This window comes from Cyanistes caeruleus, chromosome 8 (genome assembly GCF_971803275.1).
Source record: "Cyanistes caeruleus chromosome 8, bCyaCae1.hap1.1, whole genome shotgun sequence".
Classification (NCBI taxonomy): Eukaryota; Metazoa; Chordata; class Aves; order Passeriformes; family Paridae; genus Cyanistes; species Cyanistes caeruleus.
The window spans coordinates 36289735-36312660 of NC_141708.1; the positions used below are offsets into that span (position 1 = coordinate 36289735).

Genomic DNA, 22926 nt, shown 5'->3' on the forward strand with positions numbered 1-22926 from the left:
TCTGAGCAGGATTATTCCAGAGCAGTGCAGAGAATATCACAATAACTCCGCTTTGTGACCATTTCAGTGCAGACACAGCCATGGCTGGCTTTTAACTGTTAACTGCTGCCTTTAAAAAAAAAAAACAAACCAAAATTTCTGAGCTGTTTGATAAGGAAGCTGAGCTTAAAACCAGAGCCTTTCTCATAACCTCTGCTCCCTCCTACGCAAAGCAGCAGCAGGAGCAGGCTGCGTCTTGAGGAGGCGGTCAGCGCGGTGGCAGAGGGCCAGTGGCACGGGCTGCAAGGCCTGTCCTTTGTCCCCACGCAGCTGGAGAGCTCGGGGCAGCAGCTCCTGACCCTGGAGAGCAGTGGGAGAGGTCTCTGCCAGCCTGCTGGGGAAGGAGAGGCAGCCATCCAAGGAGGTTTTGTTGTGATAATGTGCCAACCTGAGTAAGTCGCCTGCCGAGCAGAGCGGTGGCAGCTGTGACAATGAACTGTCCCTGCAGGTATTATCTGAGCTGCCCATTCTGCTGGGTGAATCTCTTGAGATCCCTTAATTTCACACCTGAGCTGAAAATACCTTTGTAGCCATTTTACCACAGTTTCCAGCTTTTAGAACAGTGGTGGTCACTGGGCACTGAGAGATGCCCTGTCACCAGCGGTGTCGGAGTGATGAGTGTGGATTTGCTGCAAGTAAAATCTTAAGGAAAGCAGTCTAAGGAAATCACAAAACCTTTTGGGGCATAGGGTCAGTGGTGGGGTTATTGAGGGCATAGCTATTGGAGAGGCAGGTGGTCACTGAAGTGAAGTGTGAGAAAAAATGAAGAAGGTGGAAGGTTTCGGGTTCTGGAAGCTGCAGGGTGGCTGGGCAGTGAAAAAGTCACAAAGTTCAAGCCAGGCTCTAATACTGTTCCCATCAAAATGGAACTATTAGAATAAGAAGTTTACAGTGAAAGAAGACAAAAAAGAGCAATCTTCTCCTGAAGTAGAAAGTCCAGCATCCTCATGTTTTGCAGTTTTAATAACACTTTCATTCCTTAAAAGTACTGCCAAGGGTTTTTTTTCTCCTTACTGCTTTGGTGGCTGGTCATGTCTATTTAGCTCTGGATTTACAGTGACCTTGGCAATACCTTAATAAGTGATTTTGAACATACAAGGCAGTAGCTGCTGTGCACTAAAGCAGAGGATAGTTCTGGCTGCTTGTTACCTTTTGGTGGAGCTGGTGATTGCCAGGATGCAAAATCCCCTCTGCCACTCGACAAGACTGGCTGGTGAAACAAAGTGAGGGTTTTCCCTCTCATGCCTGGAAGTCTGTCAAGCCAGGATTTTGGTTTCTGTGCCCAAGTTTTCCCACACACCCTCAGGGTAATGCAAGAGCTGGATCCAGGTGTCCCAGCTGCGCTCTGACGTCGTGTGGTGACTTCATGGGGAGATGAGTCTCCACAAGCTTTTAGCAGCACTGCATTAGCAATAGTGAAACTTTCCAAAACAAGCCTTGTTTTAAATACATCTCACATCATAGCACCTGTTTTTCCCTGCAGTCCTGATGTGGTTTCTCCCTACCCCAGCAGCCTGAGTCCTGCACTGACCCATTGTGGCTCTTGCCCATCCCTGCTCGCCCAAAAGTGCAGGTGGGAGCCCAGCCCTTGTTGGAGCCTCTGGCAGCTGCCACAAGCAGGTGGTGAGGGATCCAGGTGTGCACTCCTGCAGTGCCTCTCTGCAGGGCAGGGTGTCTTCAAACTGCCAGAGGGCAGGGATGGATGGGATATTGGGAAGGAATTGTTCCCTGGGAGGGTGGGCAGGCCCTGGCACAGGGTGCCCAGAGCAGCTGTGGCTGCCCCTGGATCCCTGGAAGTGCCCAAGGCCAGGTTGGATGGAGCTTGGAGCAGCCTGGGATAGTGGAAGGTGTCCCTGCCCACGGCAGGGGGTGGGAAGAGATGATTTTTAAGGTCCCTTCCGACCCAAACCAGTCTGTGATTCCCTGATACTGCAATCTCCTCCTGCACTTTTCTGGCAAAAGAGTAAAAAGTCCAGGGTTAAACCTTGATCACCCCAGTCACAGGTTCCTGGCCATGGGAGCAGCTGGGTTTATTTCTGCCTCCCTGGCTCGGTGCTGGGAGGCTGGGCTCCCTCCTGGATGCCTGGCTGGCGTGGTGCCCGTGCTCCCAGCCTGCCAGCTCCAGCCTTGGCTCTCCTCTGTCCTGCTGGCCCTAATGGGATCTCTGGGTCCTCTCCTTCCCACAGCACGAGTGAGGCAGAGAGGTGACATTAAAGCCCTGGAACGGCAGATAAAAGGCCCTGGCTGTATTTATTGAGTGTTACAGATAAGTAATCCAGTCTGCTGTCAGTGTCTGCAGAAACAGCAAATAAAGTGTACATGCCCCTTGCTTTGATGTGATGAAATCTCCAGAGGACTCTCACTTCAGTGGCACTCGCAGTGCAGCTGTAGCTGAATCTTGCAGTGGAAAATACAAGATTTTCATGTCTTCATGCATTGCTTTAAAAATATCGCTATGGCTGTATGCTGGGCAATTCTGTGTTCTGAAAGCTAGGGTTGTTTTGGTTTTTTTCTTCCAAAATGTTATTAAAATCATCTTAACCGTTTTTGTTGGAAGGGGAAAAATTAATAGTTATTTTGTGGTTTCATACCCAGCGTTAAAACAACAGTCTGGTTTTCATTTAAACCAATAAAAGTATGGAAATTCAAAATGAAGGTTCTCTCCATGTCCTTAGATCAACTTGTTGGCCTTGCTGCAATGCATAATGGATGGAGCAGGGGGAAAACCTCAATCTTACAACTCTTAGCTTTGTTTTTGCTTTTTTTGTTGCTGGATTTCAAATCTGACGTCACTTTCTTGCCTGTCTTCCCAAGCTATAAAAACTTCCTGGATTTGGTAAATGTGCAGCTGCTTAGAGCCCAGTGAACCATAGATTTTATTTTTTTTTAAAGAACCTAAGCAGTAGTGAAGGAAATTAGTTAGCAAAGGCACATCAGTAGTTGAATTAACGCGCTTTCAAATGTTGGGGTGTGAAGCTGACTGTTGGGGATGAAGGGTTTTAGTCAGTTCTGGTTTATGGTGTGCTCAGAAAGAGACCAGAGGGGCAGCTGGGGCACAGCAAACCCCAGCCAGCCCCAGGGGAGCAGCTCTGGGGTGGGGACCTGAGAGGTGGGTGATCCCCATCCCCAGGGATGCCCTGTCATGGCCTCAGTGACCTGGTGCAGCTGCCCTGAGCCTGAGCCTGGGGTCCAGGGCCCTCCTGCTTCCAGCCTGCAGTTCCCTCCCAGCTCTGGTTTAGCCTGGGATGGGGCAGGGCTGAGACTGGAGGGACCTTTATCCACAGAAAGGGGTGCTCAGGCCTTGGCAGGGGCTGCCCAGGGAGCTTTGGAGTCCCCATGCCTGGAGGTGTCCAGGGAAGGGCTGGACGTGGCACTCAGTGCTCTGGGCTGGGGACAAGGTGGGGATGAGGCACAGCTTGGACTCCATGGGCTGGGAGGGATTTTCCAGCCTCAGTGATCCTGGGATTGTTGAGCTCCTCAGTGAGTCTGGGGTTCACATCTCACCAGGTGAGCAGCCTCTCACTGCCCCCAAAACACCTTCTGGTGCTGGGCACTGCAGCAGGCTCTCCTCAGCCTGGCTGGTATCCCATCTCCTCAAGGCTTGGGAAAGTCACTCCTTCCTGATGCTCTTCCTTCCCTGGCTACTGTGAATGAGCTGCCCTGGCTGTTCACAGCCCTTTGATCTGGGAAGTCACAGCCCTGGAGCTGCCTGCCTTCTCTCTTCTCCCCTCTCCTGGCCTGCTCAGCTGGGCTCCTGTCCTTCCTCCACTTCTTCCCCGGCCAGGCTCCGTCTGTTTACACCTGCCAAAATCTCAGCTTATCCTCCATCCCCTCTCTGCTGTCCAGCACCCATCCCCATGATCCTGAACACCTTCTGAAGCTTCAGAGCTGGTGGACACAGCTCCATAATGACATGGTACCTCTCAAACGAGGTACTTGAGAGCCAGCTGGCCACCTCAGCTTTGGCAGCACCGAATGCTGTGAAGGTTGTACCTGCTCCCTGTAATAAACCTGAAGCAAATTCCCACCCTGAGGAGCAGGGAAGCTCAGCTCCATCGCAGGGAATTTGCTTCACAGGCTGGAGGAGGTCTTGTTTATTTTCCTTTCCCTAAGGGAAAAGGAGTAGCCAGAGTAGCCTGGGCAAAGGGTAGTGTTTTAGATGGGATGTTACAACTTCATGTTTGTTTGCTTGTTTATAGGACTTTGATATTCTTTGGAAGAGCAGCAAGAATGTGCAATGCATTGTGATTATTTGTGGTGGCTGTAAGAAGGGGCCTGGTGGTGATGGGCATCTGGGAGCCCAGCTGGGCACAGCTCCTTCCTGAGAGGGGCCAGGGGGGTTCTGCGTGACATCTGTCCCCTCTGCGGTGTTGAATGTGTTCAGCAGCAGCTCTGTTCCCTGCCTGGGCTCCTCTGGTCTGCCAGGAGGAGCTGGGACAAGCCCTGGGGAAATCGCTCCCGCCGCTGTTCCCGCTGGAAAGGAGCCCCGCGACGGTTCCCGGATGCTGGCACTGGGTTAAACTCACGGCTTTAGCGGGAACTTAGGCCAGAGAACATTTCCAGCAGGGTGGGATGTGCGAGGTCCTCTCCTGCTGGCATCCTTTCCTCCAGGGCAGCCCTCCATCCTGCCCCACAGCCCTGCTTAATGCCCTGGCTTCCCCTCCAAGCCACACCAGAAATCCCCCTGTCCTGAGGGCTGCAGTAGCTGGAGGGAAGCTGTGGAAGAGGGGAAGGATGGAGGAGGATGGAGGTGACAGCCTGCAGGAGACTCGTGGAGCTGGGGCAGTCCTGCCAGTGCCTGGGTCAGCCTTTGAACAGCACAGAAAACTGGGATGGAAGCCAGAGCCCTGCCTGGGGCGTGCCAGGCTGCTCTGGGCCTTTGGCATGGAGCCCCAGGCACCCAGGAGCCCTGGATCCCAGGGGTGAAGAGAGCAGAGTGACCTTGGAGTAGATCCTTCTTGGAAAGATCTGAGAGCAGGGGTGAGAGGCAGCTGGACCCCTCAGCTCCTTCTTGGAGGGAGAACTGGAGAGGGAAAGGGAGCTTCTTCAAAGCCCTTCATGCTCAGCCAGTCCTGCTTCCTCCACCTGGCACCTCCACCACCACCACTTCTGCCAGATGCCGTATTTCTCCTCCTTTCCTCTCCCCAGGTTTTGTGGCTTGGTCAGTGTTTCTTCCTGCTCTCCCCATTTCTCTGTTCCCAAGCATATTTGTGGGGGAAATAGGAAAAAAAAAAAGTACTTCCCAAGTGTTTTCAGGTTTTTGTGTTGTTTTTTTTTTCTTGGGGACATTTCAGGGTCGGTTTCTGGTGGGATTTGAGGTGGAATCCGACTTGTGATGCTGTGGTGTGCTGGGCATTGGGTCAGGCTGGTGGGGGGGACCCACCAGGAGCCTCAGCTGGGAGAGCTGGCAGGACACAATCCTGTGCCATGAGTTTGGGATGGCCCTGCTGCGGCAGGGAGGTGGGGCCAGGTCAGCCTGACCCATTGTGGGGTGAGCTGTTCCTTCCTTCCTACAACATCAGCTGAACTGTTGTCTCTGCGTGCGCTGCTCCAGCTGGCAGAAGCCTTGGACATCCATTCAGTCACAGGAAGAGGGACGTGGAGACTCCACAATTAGCCAAGCTGGTGGGATTCTCTGTGGCATGAAATTAAATATTTGAATGCTTACAGTGGGGCTAATGCTGCTTTGTGCAGCTTTTTATGAAGATTATGAAATTGCTGCAAAAAGCAGATCTCACTGTAATTGGAAGATAGAAGAGTTAATCACAGGGAGGAATTAGGATTCCTACTTGCTCTGAAATTTTCTAAACTGCTTTGAAATACCTTCAGCTGAAGGAGCTGAGCTTTACTACGAGCCTATTGTATGCTGAGTGCAGAGTTTTCTTCATTCATTTGAATTGCAGTGCAGAAGCCACAGGGCTCTTTTCCCCAGAGGTTCAAGAGGCTCTGAGTTCATTTTGTTGATATGTGAAGTCATTTTGGTGCTTGTCGAGCCATACGGCCATTTACTCGATGTCCTCAAGGCAACCCAAGCATTTTATTGCTATTTATTCACCCTTTGAGGAAAGATTTGAAACAAAAAGTCACCGAAGTCATTGAAGTTTCGAGTCAGAGGAAACTGAGGGGGAGCTGGGAGATGAACCCCCAGCAGCTGGGGGAGGGTCGTGTGTGAAGGACACACTCTGCATAATGCACCATTAAAACTTCATGAAGAGGTGTCCCAGAAAAAAATACTACAAAGCACTAGGCTTAATATTAAATTCTTAGTTTTAGCAGTCTGGTCATTTTCAGGAAGGGAAATAATCAGCTTAACCGCAGCATTCCCATATTTAATGTTCTGAGAGGGATTGTCTGATTTTTCTTTTCCTTTTTTTTTTTTTTTTTTTCCACAGTAATTAATGAAAGTCAAAAGCAGCAACTGGAATCTGTGAGCTACTCATCTCGCTATGCCCTGGGACTGTTTTATGAGGCTGGGACAGGGATTGCTGTCCCCTGGGCTGCTCAGTACATCACTGGTAATCCCTGCATACGCTTCATCTCCATCGATAACAAGAAACGCAATATAGGTCAGTGCTCCCATTATTTCCCTTAAACACAGCCACAATGGAGGGTGTAGAGCATGAGAAATGCTGTTTAATTGAGTGTTGCTATTCTGAACAGAGCGAGTATTTAACTCCAAGCCGCAGCGGATGGCGTTTAATGTCACATTTGGCCTGTAATAAAGCACACAATGAGAGCGGGCCGGCCCTCAGAAAATCAGCCCCCAGCACATGGTTTACGTTAGTGCGTTTATGAAACCACTGTCAGGGGATTGGAGACATCAAAATGTTGCTATTCCAAGAAAGAGCTGGGGTTCCTTTGTTTAAACACTGATTCATGCACTCGCCAGTTTGTCTCCCCTCACCAGTTACTCTGCAGCTCCTGCTCTTTCCACAGGGCTTGGAAGCAGGAATGAGTTGTATGACTGGAGCTGCTCAGCCCAGTTCAGAGTTAGCCAGGGTGCTTTTGTGATCAGGGAGAGTCCCTGAAATGGCTGCATGTGCTGCATGAATATCCCCCAAGACAGACCCTTCTCCTCTCTTTCTGGAGGATGGCAGTGGAGGAAGGGTGTGTTTCGTTTATTAAATGTTCTTCACCCGCCAGGAGTGTGGTGCCATAGAATAACTCGAGAAAAAACACTTGGAGACAAGTTAGAGTCGCAGAATCCAGGATGGTTCGGCTTGTGAGGGACCTTAAAGACCCAAAGTTCCACCCCCCTGCCATGGGCAGGGACACCTTCCACCTGTCCAACCTGGCCGTTGGACACTGCCAGGGATCCAGGGGCAGCCACAGCTGCTCTGGGCACCCTGTGCCAGGGCCTGCCCACCCTGCCAGGGAACAATTCCTTCCCAATATCCCATCCATCCCTGCCCTCTGGCAGTGGGAAGCCATTCCCTGTGTCCTGTCCCTCCATCCCTTGTCCCCAGTCCCTCTCCAGCTCTCCTGGAGCCCCTTTAGGTGCTGGAAGGGGCTCTGAGCTCTCCCTGGAGCCTTCTCCTCTCCAAGCAAAACATTCCCAGCTTGCCCATCCTTTCCTTGTAGGAGAGATTCTCCATCCCCCTGTGGAAGCTCAAATTTGTTTTCCTTAAGAATTTAGCCTGTTCATCTGAAAAGAGTGAAAACAAAACAGAAGAATGGCTGGACCGGCCAAAACAAGGATGTATCCACCCTGATGTGCTTTCTCCAGCAGGGACTGAACAGTGGATATGTTAAAAAAGGAGCTTAAGGAAAGCCAAATACAGAGTGATCTTTTTTTCTCTGGCATTGTCTCCTTGTTACTGACAGTGTTCAGCTGGAGATTTTCTTGCATCTGAGATCCTGTTGCCATTGTCATGTTCAACGAAAAATACCTGATAGACAATAGGGCCTGCTGATCTTACCCTCACCAGTGTCAAGGAGGAATTCACCCATGCTTTCCCCTTCTCTTTGCACCAGCACCAAGAACAACAAACATGGAACTATGATGGAATTATCAAACAGCTTTGCTGTCTCCAGATGCAATTGAACCATGTACAAGGCACATTATTTGGGGCATATTGTTAACAAATACATAGAAAGCACCAGAACATCAGTGTTGGCACATACCTTTCTCACTGAAATTTCCCTTTAACTGGGGGAGAGTTCTGTTTATATGAGCAATTTTTTCCAAGAAGAACAAACTTTGTGTGCGTCTCTTCCTAGGAGACAGACTTTAGACAGCACAGGCAAGGGAGGCTGAGTGTGAAATTTATTTACATGTGAAGTTCTGCAACCAAAACACATGAATAAAAAGTTCCTTTATGCTTGTTTTAGCGCATATGCAAGCATTTGGCATCTGCATTTTTCTTCCTGTGTTTCCAGCTGCCCTCCAGAACATTTCAGTGGGAGGCACATGAGCACCTCGCTGTCCCTTTTAGCTTCAGTCCTCTTGTCCACCTTCCCATTCTTCTGTTCTTCAACCTTGATTATTTGGACTCATCTGAGGAAGGGGATGGTGGCAACCAAAAAAAGTAAACATTCAGAGGAAACAGAATGGCTGGCCGGGGCAGCTGAGATCTTCCAGGACAGTCATCGCTCCCAAAAAGCCATCGCTTTCTCCAGTTGTTTCTTCACCTGATGTATCCACAATTAATGGAGGTTTATCTCACCCTCACTGCCACCTCAAACAGTAGCTTTTTAATAAACAGCCTGGAACAACAGAAATCCAGAGGAAGTAACCACAGCTGATAGCTGTGCCCTGCAGGAGGTTTGGAGCCGGACGATCTTCTATCCATTTTATGATTCTGTGATCCTGTGAGCTTTCTGCTGAGGGCCTCACATATATAACATCCCCCTAAAGCAGGTAGTCCAGCCTTCAAAAGGCCGAAAAGGCAAAGGCTGGCCCTGGCTGTGGAAGCCCAGGCTGTCCTTGTCACTTGTCTGAGATGTGGCAGTAAGGCAGAGACACCCAACACAGGAGCGTTTCACATTGCACCGGCGAGACACAAACCGGCCCTGTCGTCGCAGTCACGCAGCGGGATGGGTTTGATAAAGCAATTTCTCTGATGCCACCAATTCCTGGTGCCATCAGGAGTCTCCAGGAGGGAAGGCTTTTTCCATCAGCTGAGGATCCCAGCTGCTGTCGGTAGAATCCCGTCCCTGCCTGCAGAGGTGATGTTACATAAGGAGGAGCCCACGAGAAGCGTGTGCTGAATTCCGCGTGTGGTGTGCATGAATATTAAACACTTTGTGGGATTGGCTGCCTCAAACACCCCATCCATATTTATACCGGGTCGGGGGGACAGTGGGAATTCTCCAGCATAAATTATTTCTGGAATACCGCAGTCTTTGCATCTCTCTGCATTCCAGGAGGACTAAAGATAGATGACACATGAAAGGGGAAGTGGTTCCTTTCTTTTGCTCCAGGATTGCGGTGTTATGTAATTTAAAGGGAAGATCTGCCTTACAGGTTTTTAGCATTGTATAATTCCTGAGTGCCCTCTTTAATTTTGAAACAGAGATTCCTTTCCTTCCTGAAAAAAAAAGAATTTTTAGGAAGAGGAAAGAGTTAAAAGAACTATTTAAGTTTTTGCCTCGTTGTGTTGTAACCCTCTGCCAGCCCTGCCTGCCTTTTAGAAAAATAATCAGAAACTTGGTAAGGCTAATGAAATGCTGGGTTTCTGAATATAAAAAAGTTAGTGTCGTTCTTTCTATGATTTCTCCCAAATGTGCCTTATCAGGCAGGAGATTTTATTCTAGGGAGAATGTGTGACCTTAGGAGCCACAGGAATTTCTGAGGATAACTGGAGAAGCTCCTGGCTCTCCTTCCGAACAGCAGCGTGGCATTTTGAAAGTGAACCTCCATCTCTCTTGCTTTCTAGGTGTTGTAAAGTTGATTACTGCACTTTCTTAAACTTTTAGGTAGGGCTTATGAGGCCTGCACATCTCTTTTGGCACCTCCCAGGGAGCAGGGATGCAGTTCCAGCCTGTCTGGAGGCGTCCAGCTTCCCTGCTGCCCTCTACACTGACCCAGCAGCATTTCCCTCTCCCAGGGTTTGTTTGGTGTGGCAAAAGCCCTTTCCCCTCCTCTCCTGCTACCCAGGACCAGAATGGGGTTCAGATGACAAAACACATCTCCCCAGGAAGCTTACAAACTCCTGAGGGTCAGGAAACGACCGCATCTCGGTTTTTATCGGGATCCGCTATGGCTCCAGGTTTTGGGCAGCAACATGAGAAAAATACTCAGTGCTGCTCCCCTAAGATGGGGAGAGCATTCCTGTGGGAGATGTGTGCCCACCACATCCACAGACAGTTTTCTGCTGGAGGCCAGGCTGTAACTCTTGGACGATCCCTGAGCACTCCAACAATCGTAGAAAACGATCTGCCTTTGAAGCTGGCCCCACTTTTGAGCAGGAGCTTGGACTAGAGACCTCCAGAGGTTCCTCCTGAAGTTCTGTGGCTCTGAGTCAGACAATGTTCTGGTGAGGATTTATTGAACACACTGACAAGTGAACTGGGAAGCGAATCTAAGCAAGCCCCCTTGGCAAAGACAGGAAATTCTTCAAGATCTGTCTGCATTTGCTGCCCTGCAAGTTTCAATGTTAGCACAGCTGAACCAGTAAAAAAATCTTCCTTCCTCTCTGTGGATGTTTTGTGGATGCATCTGTGGAGCTTGCAAATTGAGCTGCAGGTTGTGGCTGCTTACTTTTATACCTTTATGAAAGCAGATCTCCCTCTCCTGAGGGTCAGGGGGTTTATGGGATCTGCATGGTCTGTGAGCCACAGATGTGCTCCACATCAGACATGGTTTTCTCTCTGTTGTTTGGGAAAATACAGTTGCCTTTTGCTTTCTTGGGGATAGTAGGAGCTATAGCTGCTTCTCCCTGTCTTTGCCAAGTCTCCTCTCTCTGGCAGCTGAAGAGCAGGTGGGTCCTGCTTAGGGTGCCCCATTAATTTAGTCCCAAGAGCACTGTGCTCTGTCCCCATCCTGGCACCTTGAGATCCGTTTAACCTGCCGATTCCTCCTTTTCCACGGTTCCTTTTCTAACCTGTCACGCTCCCAGAACATGATAGACACCATGCTGACCATTTCCCAAATGGATCTTGTGGCTTTCATGCTCTGGTGGGGTTCTCTCTGCTAAGGGAACTTCAGGTCCAGGGATCACATCACATCTCTGAAGTACTTTTTCAGTTTAGGGACTCTGAACCCTGACCTTGGCATAGATTCACCACAGAAAAGTAGATTTTGCATTTTGCCTGGGGGAATATTTTGGTGGGCAGATGATCCACCATGGGCTTTCTCCAAGAACATATGTCTTGTTTCATTGTTGTAATCATAAATTCATATGTTTTATTTTACTGTAATTTCTGTGTCTCGCTCCATCCCTGAGACTGATGGTAAGAAGGACGTGGCCCCCACAGGAGCTGGCTTGACACCCTTAGCACCATCTGAGAACTTGCCAGGGCAGGAGGAGATCCCTGTGGGAGGACTTGGCACCAGGGGCTGTTCTTGTTGTCACTGCCTGGAGCCTTTTCATCCCCCTGTGACAGTGAGAGCAGCTGGACCAGGACACCACAGTTCTGCACTAAATGTGTTACTCAGAGCTCAGAGCCACATTCCTGACTCCAGATGCCCTTGGGCTGCAAGCCACCGTGGCCCTGGGCTCCGTTCTCTGTGCTCCTCTCCAGGGCACTTTTTATTAACCCCATCCTTTTTCTAGGAGCTAATACTCCCAGCAGGCTTATCCCTGTCTGAATTCTCACTGTCAGCAGTCTCTCCTTCCCTTTTTCTGCACAGCCTGTATGATTCCTCCAGCTGGGAATTGATGACGACTGTTGAGACAGTCCCAAGGCGTTCAGAAGAAGCCGATGGCTCCCGCCTTCTGCTCACAGTCCAGAAACCTTTCCCCTCATTCCCAGGTTCTAGGTCAAGATGGAGTTTTCCATCGCTCAGGGCCCTGTCCCAGGGGTGCTCCGCTCACACAGGAAGGGGTTTGGTCTTCTTCTGTCCCTCTCCATGTCTGTGGAGACATCAGAATACCTGGTTTCTGCCCCAAAAAGGGGAAGGAAAGTCTGAGCAGCATTTCTGATGCCCACAGAGATATGTCCTGTGGTAGCTGCGAAACCAGGAAACATCTTACTGCCCTTTCTGCCACGTTTTCAAGTGCAAGGGTTGGCTGAGCCGGCCCACCCAAGAAAGAGACTCAGAGAGGGGTTCCTTCCACAGGAGTTTAAAGCAGATTTGGCACTGCTGCAGCTCTGGAGTGATCAGACCAGGACAGGAAGCTCACCAGGGAAAGACATTTTGGTTGCCTTTGGAAAGCTGGAATGTGTCATCTTCCCAGAGGGGATCTCTGGCTCCAGGGGCTGGAGATTTCCTGAGTGGCAGAGCGGTGATAAGGAGTTTATCAAGCTTTGTGCCCAGCAGCCAGAATGGTCAGAAAGTGCTCAGCCGCCTCTTTCTTCGTGGATTCCTCCGTCAGAAAACGCATTGGCTGAAACTAAAGTCTTCTAAGAACTCAGGCAAAGGTCTAACCAGGAGAGGCTTTCTGCTTCCAGAGGAAGGAGTTGCTGGGAAAGGGAGTGAGAGGGATTCACTTAATTGAACAACCAGCTCAGCTGAAATGCAGCATAACCCACGTCGTGTCCTTGCTCCATCCTGCTCATCGGAGCGGGAGTGACTCACACAAGGATCTGTTGGATCCTCATCCTGACTTGGCACAGGGAAGTCCCTGAGCCCAAAAATCCCCTAATCCAGGCAAATTCTCCGGCTGCTGGTTTTTAGGCCACATGTGTAAGGTGACAAACCAACATGCCAGTGGGGACAGGAGTCACCTGCTGCAGAGAACCTGCAACCAGCCCCAAATGTAACAAAGCCTGGCCCTTTCCAAATCTGCTGGAATCAACATCAGCACTAGAGCTGTGATTCCATGGACAAAAGATGAGAACAAGCATTTGTGACAGGACAAAGGGTGATGGTTTTAAACTGTGGGAGAGGGTCAATTTAGATGAGATAAAAAACCCAATTTTTTTACAGTGAAGCTGATGAGGCCCTGGCACAGGGTGCCCAGAGAAGCTGTGGCTGCCTCTGGACCCCTGGAAGTGTCCAAAACCAGGCTGCTGCAGAGATGTCCTCTTTGGCTTGTGTTCTTGTTGTGAACAACTTGGGTTGTTATTCCTTGTGCTTTTTTCCCACCTGGAAGAACAGGGTAGTACCACAGATATTTTTGTTCTTACTGACTCCTAGGCCAGAGGCACAATTGTCAGCATGTGGGGAAGGCAGGTATGAATGAGCAATCCTTCAGAAGCACCTCTCCTCTTAAATTCTTTATTTTTTTCCTTTCAGAATCTCCTGAAATCGGGCCCTCAGTCGTGGTGCACACCACAGTGACCTTTGGAAGCGAGCACCTGGACTCAGACCCTGCAGAGGTGCAGCAGATCATCCTCAGCCACCTGCAGAGGATTGTGCCCTCCCTGCCCAAACCCAGCAGCATCAAGTGCCAGAGATGGAGATACTCCCAGGTACTCCCTGCTGGGGCTGTGTGTTCCTCGAGGAGCAGGAGAAGAGGGGATGGTTGCTCAATATCCACAACACATTCCTCCACGTAGCCATGAGCAGCATCCAGAGCTGGCCAGCAAAAGCCAGGTCGTTTGTAGCCATTTCTTTTAACATTTTGGGCCTGGCTCAGCAGTGAGTTATGCAGCTCTCTTGGTAAGTAGGGTAGGAGTAATGTACAGGAAGGAAGTAAATCCCACGTAATTCAGTGGGATTTTCACTGGTGCTTAAAAATCATGACTAAATGCATCTCTCTGCATCCAAAAGTATGTGGTATTATTAGCAAAATTCCCACCCTACCACAGAAGAGCAGAAGTACAGACGTGCTAATTGTGATTATTTGATTTGGCCTAGCTCAATTTAACAGAATGTTATGCAAAAAGTATTTGAAAGTAAACTACCTAAGGGTAATAATAGCAAAATGTGCATATTTTGCTGTCTTCTTTTAAAAATCCAAGGAAATTGTTGGCGATTTCCTGAAGTATTGGAGTGTACCTCCATGTTTACCCAAAGCCTCTCAAGTTTAATTACATTGGTGAATTTGAACGGTGGAGGTCGACGCAAAATATTTACTTTTAAAGCAGTCCCCTAAAAATTTTTCCTTTTTTGAAGTTTCTGTGGATGGTTGTTGTGGAGTCTGCTCATACCCCTTGATCTTCATCCAATTTGGGAACCTGGTGTCGTTAGCACAAAGTTTATTTTTCTGCGAGTAAAGTATTGGTGGATTGCAAAAGCAACCTTAGCACGGGTATTAATATTTATATAAAACACATCAAAATCGTGGTGTGTTCTCTGAGTCCCTCTTTATCAGTTCAGGGGGGAGGTTTTGGGAAAACCAGGTTAAGGTTCCCTGGTTGTGGCATCTGCTCTTCTCTCCTGCCTTAGCTGCTGAGGACTGCTGGTGCTCACGAGAGCTGTGGGTGGGAGCGGGGAGAAGAGTTGGATCCAGCTCTGGAAGGGGCTTCCAAACCCCATCCAGCTCCTGCTTCTGTTGCTCTGACTCCAGCAGCTGCTGGTGCCACAGGAGGAATTATCAGCAGTCTGTAATTTGGTGGATGAATGTCAATATGTCTTAGGTTGCAAATAAGCCCCAGGAGGTCAGACCGGTTATCTCAGTAAAGAGATCTCTAATGCCACCCTATAAAATAATCACTGCCTAAATGAAATATCTGGGGCAGAGCTCCCTCTTTCTCCAATAGCTCTCTTTACTTTCAATTATAATAAGCAGTTGCCACAGAGGCCAGGGGAGCTGTTAAGATGGGTGCATCTTTCCCCTGACTCTTTTAGATGGGATTTATCCTACTTGTTAATTAAATCCGGCTGTAACATCCTTCACATGGCCAAACACAATCCTGGGATTAAAATGCAGACATTACAATTATCCATGGCAGATGAGGGATTAGGACTTCCAAAATTCTACTGACACTACTTAGCAGCACAGCTGCAGTTCTGGATCCCCTTGCTCTAATTATGGTGAAGGCACCATTAGCATTCAGAGCCAACAGCTTCCCAGCCCACCGTGTGTCTTTGGCAGAGTCACTTCATGTGGATTTACTGAGGCTGGAAAACACCTCCAAGATCATCAATTCCAACCTTTGACCCAATACCAGGAGGGGTAGGAGCTGTATGGTACAGCCAGCATCAAATGAGCACTGGGTAGCCAAGAAGAAAGGACGCTCAAAAAAGACTTTTTCTGCCAAGTCCTTCTGCATTGTTTGTACTCAGCTGAATCTGTAAGAAAAATTCAGGAGTAAATAAAGAACTGACCTAAAACTGGTCACAAGGGAAATCTCTGTCTGGATTTGCCATACCTGGATGGACTCCTCTGTTAAGCTGAATAAAGGATAAGGGCTTGCTGATTTTGTCCTTTGAAGAGATGCTAACAGCAGTAGCAGAAAATGCAGCCAGCAACATAAATGTGGGTTCTTTGCAGCTCATCCACACTTGGCAGTGGCAGAGAATGGCTGGCTCCTCAGTGGCCAGCTGAGGGTACGTTTGAATCCGTGGAAAAATGCCCTGGATTTAGCAAGATTCCTTGGAAGCTGACAGTCCCAAGAGGGGATACAGTAACAGTTTACTGGGTGGGAATCCAAGAAATGATCAAAAGAAAACTGTACTCTCTGTATCATGCTTTAGTAGGTTGGGCACCAGGAGGAATTTCTCCATGGCAAGGGAGCTCAGGCCTTGGCAGGGGCTGCCCAGGGAGCTTTGGAGTCCCCATGCCTGGAGGTGTCCAGGGAAGGGCTGGACGTGGCACTCAGTGCTCTGGGCTGGGGACAAGGTGGGGATGAGGCACAGCTTGGACTCCATGGGCTGGGAGGGATTTTCCAGCCTCAGTGACCCTGGGATTCTGTGGTCCCAGAGACAGGAGGGTCTCTTTCCTGTGTTGAACCCATGTGGGATTTTGCAAGCCCCACTTTGTTGATGTGAGATCACCCTCACACCTTTTTCAATCTCTACACCGGGGTCAGACGAGTCACTCCTGCTGAGACTGGCTTCTCTTAAAGTTTCTGAATTTCCACACACAACAAAGTTTTACTCTTAATTTACTCTTAATTATTCAACTCCCAGAAATAAGTATTTTGATGGTTAATGTTTGGATCTGGCTTTTGGAGTGGGAGGCCAGGCTGGACAGGGCTTGGAGCACCCTGGGCTAGTGGAAGATGTCCCTGACCATGGCAGGGGGTGGAACAAGATGAGCTTTAAGGTCCCTCCCAACCCAAACCACTCTGTGGTTCTGTGATGTGCTTCTCAGGAATTCAGACCTTTCTGGTGTGAAATTCAGGTGAATAAAAGACTTTCTCTCCCCACTCCCTTCATGTTTTTCATTTCCAGGTTACAAGGGCTGTGCCCAATTGTCCAGGACAGATGATTCTTCACACTCAGCCTCTCCTGATCTGTGGGGGTGATGGATTCACTCGTTCCAACTTCGATGGCTGCATGGAGTCTGCCATGAGCCTTGCACAGGCTGTGGAGCCTCATTTACAGCAATTTCAAAGTCAGGCTGCTAAACTTCCTCTAGATTTGCTATGAATTTTGCTGTGATGGATTGAATTTGAACATCATCTTACAAAAAACAAATAAAGGAAGATGTATCGGTGTGCTGGAATAATTATTGGGGTGGAATTAAATTGAATTTTACAGGATCTGTGCTGAGAGTGGTTATTTTGATTGAAGTAAGACTTTCCCTGGCTCTAGGCAGGGGCATGGAGCTCCAGCACTCTTGCCAGGTCTCCTGATACTTTTACAAAATAATGAAAATTACATCAAACAGAGGACCCTGACTTGAAGTGGCACAAAAATCCATAAAGCTGCAGAGTTTGTTCCAGGGAAACTCCTTATTTACTCCTTGTCCTAGTGACAGGACAAGGGGGGATGGCTTCCCAGTGCCAGAGGGCAGGGATAAATGGGATATTGGGAAGGAATTGTTCCCTGGGAGGGTGCCCAGAGCAGCTGTGGCTGCCCCTGGATCCCTGGAGGTGTCCCAGGCCAGGCTGGATGGAGCTTGGAGCAGCCTGGGATAGTGGAAGGTGTTCCTGCCCATGGCAGGGGGGTGAAACGGTATGGGTTCAGAAATTACTCAGAAATTATGCAAGGAATAACTCATTTATTCTAAACTGGGTTTTAACTTGCCCTTCCTCTTAAATCACGTGTAACAAGTCTGGTAGCTCTCTACCACAGCACTAAAAATAACAGAATTTAGCAGACAGAATTTAAACCATTACAGAGTACAGTCCAGCCTCTGTTTTTCTTGCTTTACCCCTGCATTCCACCCAAATCTGACATCCTGGATCACAGCACCTGACCACTGTGATTTACAAAATGCCTTTGGCCATTTCTAGTGGAGTATTTTAAGTGACACTAAGAATTTAAGACTTGTTAATTTTAAAAGTAGGCAGAAAACTGGATGTAAGGTGTCTTTGACTCAACACTGTGTTGTTCCTCTCAGATGGATTTCTCTGAAGAGATGTGATGCTCTTCCAGGGGCTTTGTATCAGCAGCAGCCACTGATACCAGGAGTGACAGGTCAGTGGAGATGTCTCTGACTCTGTCCTTTCAGCAATCCCTCAGCTTTTGGTCACCCTGATGCCTCAAAGTACCTTTAATAAGCAAATCACAGATTCAGAGATGTTCTTAGAGTCATGAGATTTTCAATTTGGAGCTTTTTCAAATCCTGGTGAGTCTCAGATTGCTCCTTCCTCATATCCCAGACTCATGGAGGTGGGAAAAGCCCTCTCAGGGCTGTGCCTGATCCTCACCTTGTCACCAGAGCACTGAGTGCCATGTCCAGGCATTCCTTGGACATCTCCAGGGATGGGGACTCCAAACCTCCCTGGGCAGCCCCTGCCAAGGCCTGAGCTCCCTTTCCTGGAAGAAATTCCTCCTGGAAATACCGTGCCAGTCTACCAAAACGCCTCTGTTCTGCAGCATCCCTCCAGATTAAGATGATTTAGATAAAAATTGCTTGGAGTTTTTTTTTTTAAGGTGGAGAGGAAAAGTTGTTGGATGTGTTGTGCTCCCTGGGAATGTGGGAGCAGGGAGATGTGGAATTCCCACACAAGGCGGGTGACAGGGAGATGTTTCAAAGAGGCCACTGTGTCCAGGAGGGTGGCAACAGAAGAGACTTGTCTGGTTGATTTCCTGGGATTTCATCCCTGATTTTCGATTAACTGGCAGATCCGTCCACTCCAGCCACTCTCTCCCTGTTCCCAGACAAGGGGGATGGCTGTGTCTGCCCTCAGCTGTGCCCAGCCACTGCCTGAAGCAGAACTGGAGCCTTCCAGCTCCCAGACCAAGATGTTCTCATCTTCCTCCTCGCAAGGAAAGCCTGGGCCATGGGTTTGCAGTTCCCAGCTGTGGTAACTTCCACCCAGGGAACGCCCCTTGGCAGGGCAGGCCACTGCTCTTACAGCGGGAATGTGGGAACAAGGCTGCAATGGATGGATCTGCCAGTTAATCAAAAGTCACATCCATCCAGGGAAAACCCCAGGAAATCAGCCAGACAAGTCTCCTCTGTCTCCAGAGACCTGGGCCGTGTTTTTGCGCAAGCGTATGAAAATAAATCGAAAGATTAATTTAGGTTTGGAGACTCGGGGTTTTTGTTTGGGGTTCTTTTTTTGTTTGTTTGTTTTTTTAAAAATTCCTTTTGAAAGGCAGCTGCAGGTGGGAGGTTCTGCCCAGCTGAAAGCACCCCTGTGACCACATTTCCCCTTGGTGGAGGGGCTGTGTTGTGCAGGTACAGCCCCAGGCTCAAAGCAGGGGTCTCTGCTGCTGACCCTGGCAGAGGAGTTTCCTCCTCGAGTCAATGCAAGGAGCAGCAACCTCAACTTGTGCCACCCAAAGGGTGACACAAAGGGTCACCAGCCCCAGCCTGGCACCTGCCTGGGCTCGGCTGCCAATTCCGGAGTGACCGACTCCGAGGGGCCGGTGCCTCCAGAGGAGGCTGTGACATGCCATGAGGAGGCTGTGACATGCCATGAGGAGGCTGTGACATGCCATGAGGAGGCTGTGACATGCCATGAGGAGGCTGTGACATGCCACAAGGAGGCTGTGACATGCCATGAGGAAGGAGGCTGTGACATGCCAAAAGGAGGCTGTGACATGCCATGAGGAAGGAGGCTGTGACATGCCACGAGGAGGCTGTGACATGCCATAAGGAGACTGTGACATGCCATGAGGAAGGAGGCTGTGACATGCCAAAAGGAGGCTGTGACATGCCATGAGGAAGGAGGCTGTGACATGCCAAAAGGAGGCTGTGACAGCCATGAGGAGGCTGTGACATGCCAAAAGGAGGCTGTGACATGCCACAAGGAGGCTGTGACATGCCAAAAGGAGGCTGTGACATGCCACAAGGAGGCTGTGACATGCCATGAGGAAGGAGGCTGTGACATGCCAAAAGGAGGCTGTGACATGCCACAAGGAGGCTGTGACATGCCACAAGGAAGGAGGCTGTGACATGTCTTGCAGAGGCTGTGCTGGAACCAGGAGCCCAGATGCTCCCAGGGAAGGACCAGCTCTCTGAGCTGCCCAGCGAGCACCTTGAGCCCCTGTGCAGAGATTTCCCCGGAGCCAGAGCCGGTTTTGTCTCTAATCCAGCCTCTGGCTCAGCTGTGCCGTCCCTAAGCCGCTTTGTGTGGCAGAGCCGAAGCCCTGAAATCCCGGAGCCTTCTGCTGCCGCCGCTCCCTGCAGCGCCTCCCGCTCAGCATCCTTGGGATTTGCGCTTAATTCCCGCATCCAGGTGGGAATCAGCCGGTGGTGACACCTCCGCCGGGGAGGAGGAGGAGGAGGGAGGCTCCTCTTGAAAAGCAAAATTCCTCCCCTGGAGGCAAATAAATGGAAGCAGGGAGAGAGTTACGGCTCAAGCCCAGCGGAGAGGTTTTATGTGGAGCAAAGGGCTGCAGGGCAGGTTGCTGTCATCTTGGAGGCTGTGGTGGTGAGACCCGCAGAGACCCCTGGAAAGCCCGGTGATTCTCCTCATTTCCCAGTTCTCATCCTGAGCGTCACCACGGGAAAACCCAGCCAGGTGCGTGTGGCTGTCCCCGACTGCTCCCAGCATCTGGGAAAGCGCTTTTCAGTGCCGAGGCTTCCCGGGGGGCGGGCGGGCAGCCCAGGCTGTGGGAAAGCCAGCCCGTTCCGCCGTGCCCCTGCCACCCCACGGCCCAGCCGGGGACTCTGCGGTCAGCCACGGCTCCGTGTGACATTTTCTGCAGTGCACAGAGCACCTCCTGCCTCGGCCGGCCCGGAGCATCCTTCCTTCCTTCGCTATCAGCCGCCCGCATCTCCCCGCGGGGCCCTGGCGCACCCGCGGCTGCGGAGCAAAGCTGCGGCCACCCAGGGCCGTGATGCTCGCTTCGGCTTTCACCATCCTTTTTCAGCCCAGATTGGAAGGGAAAAAATATTTATTTATTTATTTAATTAATTTTTTTTAGAAAGGTGGTGGGCAGTCAGCGCTGGAATACAGGTCAGCCTCTGTCCCGGCACTGCTTGCCTTGCCCGGAGCGCAGGGAAAGGAGATGAGCTGGCAGGAGAGGAAGGGATCAGCCACTCTCTCCTTCGCCACCTTCTCCCAGCGCAGAAAATCCCAGCTCAGCGCCTCGAAGCTGAGCGAGTTCCCGTTTGCAGAGACCATCTGCACCTGGCGGCTCCCCGGCACGGGAGGGATGGAGCCTCGGGAACACGCCGGGACAAAGCGATTTTTGTTCTCCAGCTGCTCACAGATGTGCTGTTGCATTAACCACGGGGCTGTGAGGGAACATGGTCCAAACCCTGCATCACCAGCGCCCTGCATCCCGGTCGTTTGGGGTTTGCACCTGTGTAGCGCAAATCCCACTTTCCTTTGGGTTAAAAGCGGTCCTGGGGACCAGTTTGGGAATGCAGGATGCAAGCACGGCAGGATGGGAACAAATAGAAATAATCCCATCAAATATCGCGGCTCCAGCCCTTGCCAAAGGATTCGCCAAAGGATTTTTTGAGCAGCTGGGGGTTGAGGAGAAACCCGGGGTTTCTGGAGAAAACTGGGGTTTCTGCCCCAAATGTGGCTGGAGATGGCTCCTGGCTGCTTCTCCAGGTAAAAGAGCTCATCTTAATTCCACCCCCTGCACCCTGTGCTGGAACTGGGAAGTGAAACAGCAAATGCAAGGGACCCATCCCGGTCCTGGTCCTTGACCGACCCTTTATCAACCTGCTGCTCTGGGCTGGATTTTCTTTAGGTGTCCTGGGCTTTTCCCTTAGAGCTTAACTCACAGGTAGGATTGATGCTGAGCGAGCAGCTCAGCTCCAGAGAGAGGAATTTGGTCGGGCAGGGAGAATTTCAGGGACAGTTCATGCCCCAGCCACACGGCCAAGAGATCCTTGGGCAAGCAGGGGACATGGTTTGGAGGAGTGGATTTTTCTTTGCTCAAATCTGCCTAAAAATAGGTGATTTTTTCTCGTAGGACTTGTCTTCTTTTGTCCTTCCTGCCTGCAAGTATTGTTTTTGAATTTGGTCAGTAAGAGAACAAACTTTTTTTTGTATGGATAATTTAAAAAAAAAAAAAATAAATTATTTTTTGCTTCTGATTTTCCCTGGGGGTCTTAAATGGAGATGAATATTCTCTGATGCAGTGTACACACAGAGGCCTTCATGTGGGGGTGCTCAGCCTGGCCTGGGTCCAGGTAGTCATTTTGAGAAGAATAAGATATCCAGCTCTTAAACTAGTGAGAAAAACAGAGCTGGGACACTGCGAGGCAGGTTCTCTGCATGCATCTGTGAGCACAGGGTGCTAAAGAAATCCCCGCTTCCAGGGAGCGGCCAGAGGGTTAATTTTGTCTCCCTCTGCCTCACTTTATTCTTTGAATAATGAAATTAGTTGTTCCAGAGTCTTTTGAAGGGCTGAGCTGAGCCTTCTTGCAGAACAATACACGCTGTGCTCTCGATGTGAGTGCCCTTATGGTGAACTTTGAGCTACACATCTGCTATAAAGAAGTAACTCTTATTCCCAGTTGGCCAGGGCTAGGAAAGGATTCCGGCTCCATCCACGCCTCGGCACAGTTCTGTTTGCTCCATGGAAGCCTGGCCTCGGAGCAGAGGGGTAGGAACCATTTGGAAAGCTCGTTAAAACGCCCCGGCACGTTCAGCGCTTTCCCGGGCCGAGGCTGAGCTGGAGATGAGCCCTGCAGGAGCTGAGCACGCGACTGAGCTCCAGCCCATTCCCAGCAAAGCCCCTTAAATCCGGCATTAGCTTCCCAGCTGTGCTGGGAGGCTGCGTGAGGAATTCCCTCAGGATGCTTTTGGTTGGTGTTTAGAGAATTCCAGAACCACTGAGGCTGGAAAATCCCTCCCAGCCCATGGAGTCCAAGCTGTGCCTCATCCCCACCTTGTCCCCAGCCCAGAGCACTGAGTGCCACGTCCAGCCCTTCCCTGGACACCTCCAGGCATGGGGACTCCAAAGCTCCCTGGGCAGCCCCTGCCAAGGCCTGAGCTCCCTTGCCATGGAGAAATTCCTCCTGGTGTCCAAGCTGAGCCTCCCCTGGCACAGCTTGAGGCTGTTTCCCCTTGTCCTGTCCCTGTTCCCTGGCAGCAGAGCCCGACCCCCCCTGGCTGTCCCCTCCTGTCAGGGAGTTGTGCAGAGCCAGAAGGTTCCCCTGAGCCTCCTTTGCTCCAGGCTGAGCCCCTTTCCCAGCTCCCTCAGCAGGTTTGGCTTTTTGGCAAAGCTGGTCCAGCAGGCTTCACTTGACCTGCTCACTTTGTTGTCCCTGCTGCTGGGGCTGAGGGATGCCCAGGATGGGCAGTGAGGGTGCTGAGGACTTGGCACAGGGTGCCTAGAGGAGCTGTGGCTGCCCCTGGATCCCTGTG

General features: G+C 50.4%; 1 protein-coding gene across 2 annotated transcripts in view; it reads left to right on the forward strand.

The window, feature by feature from the left end:
* RNLS (renalase, FAD dependent amine oxidase) overlaps positions 1–16737 on the forward strand; it is a 53459-nt gene extending 36722 nt beyond the window's left edge. Inside the window, exons 5-7 of one of the 2 annotated variants that reach the window (XM_086899048.1) lie at positions 6432–6605; positions 13382–13557; positions 16427–16737. In XM_086899048.1, coding sequence (XP_086755174.1) covers positions 6432–6605; positions 13382–13557; positions 16427–16624 — 548 coding nt within the window. In that variant the 3' untranslated portion in view covers positions 16625–16737. The remainder of the gene's footprint in view (positions 1–6431; positions 6606–13381; positions 13558–16426) is intronic. The other variant, XM_086899049.1, reaches the window with a different exon arrangement.
* The last annotated feature ends 6189 nt before the right edge of the window (positions 16738–22926 follow it).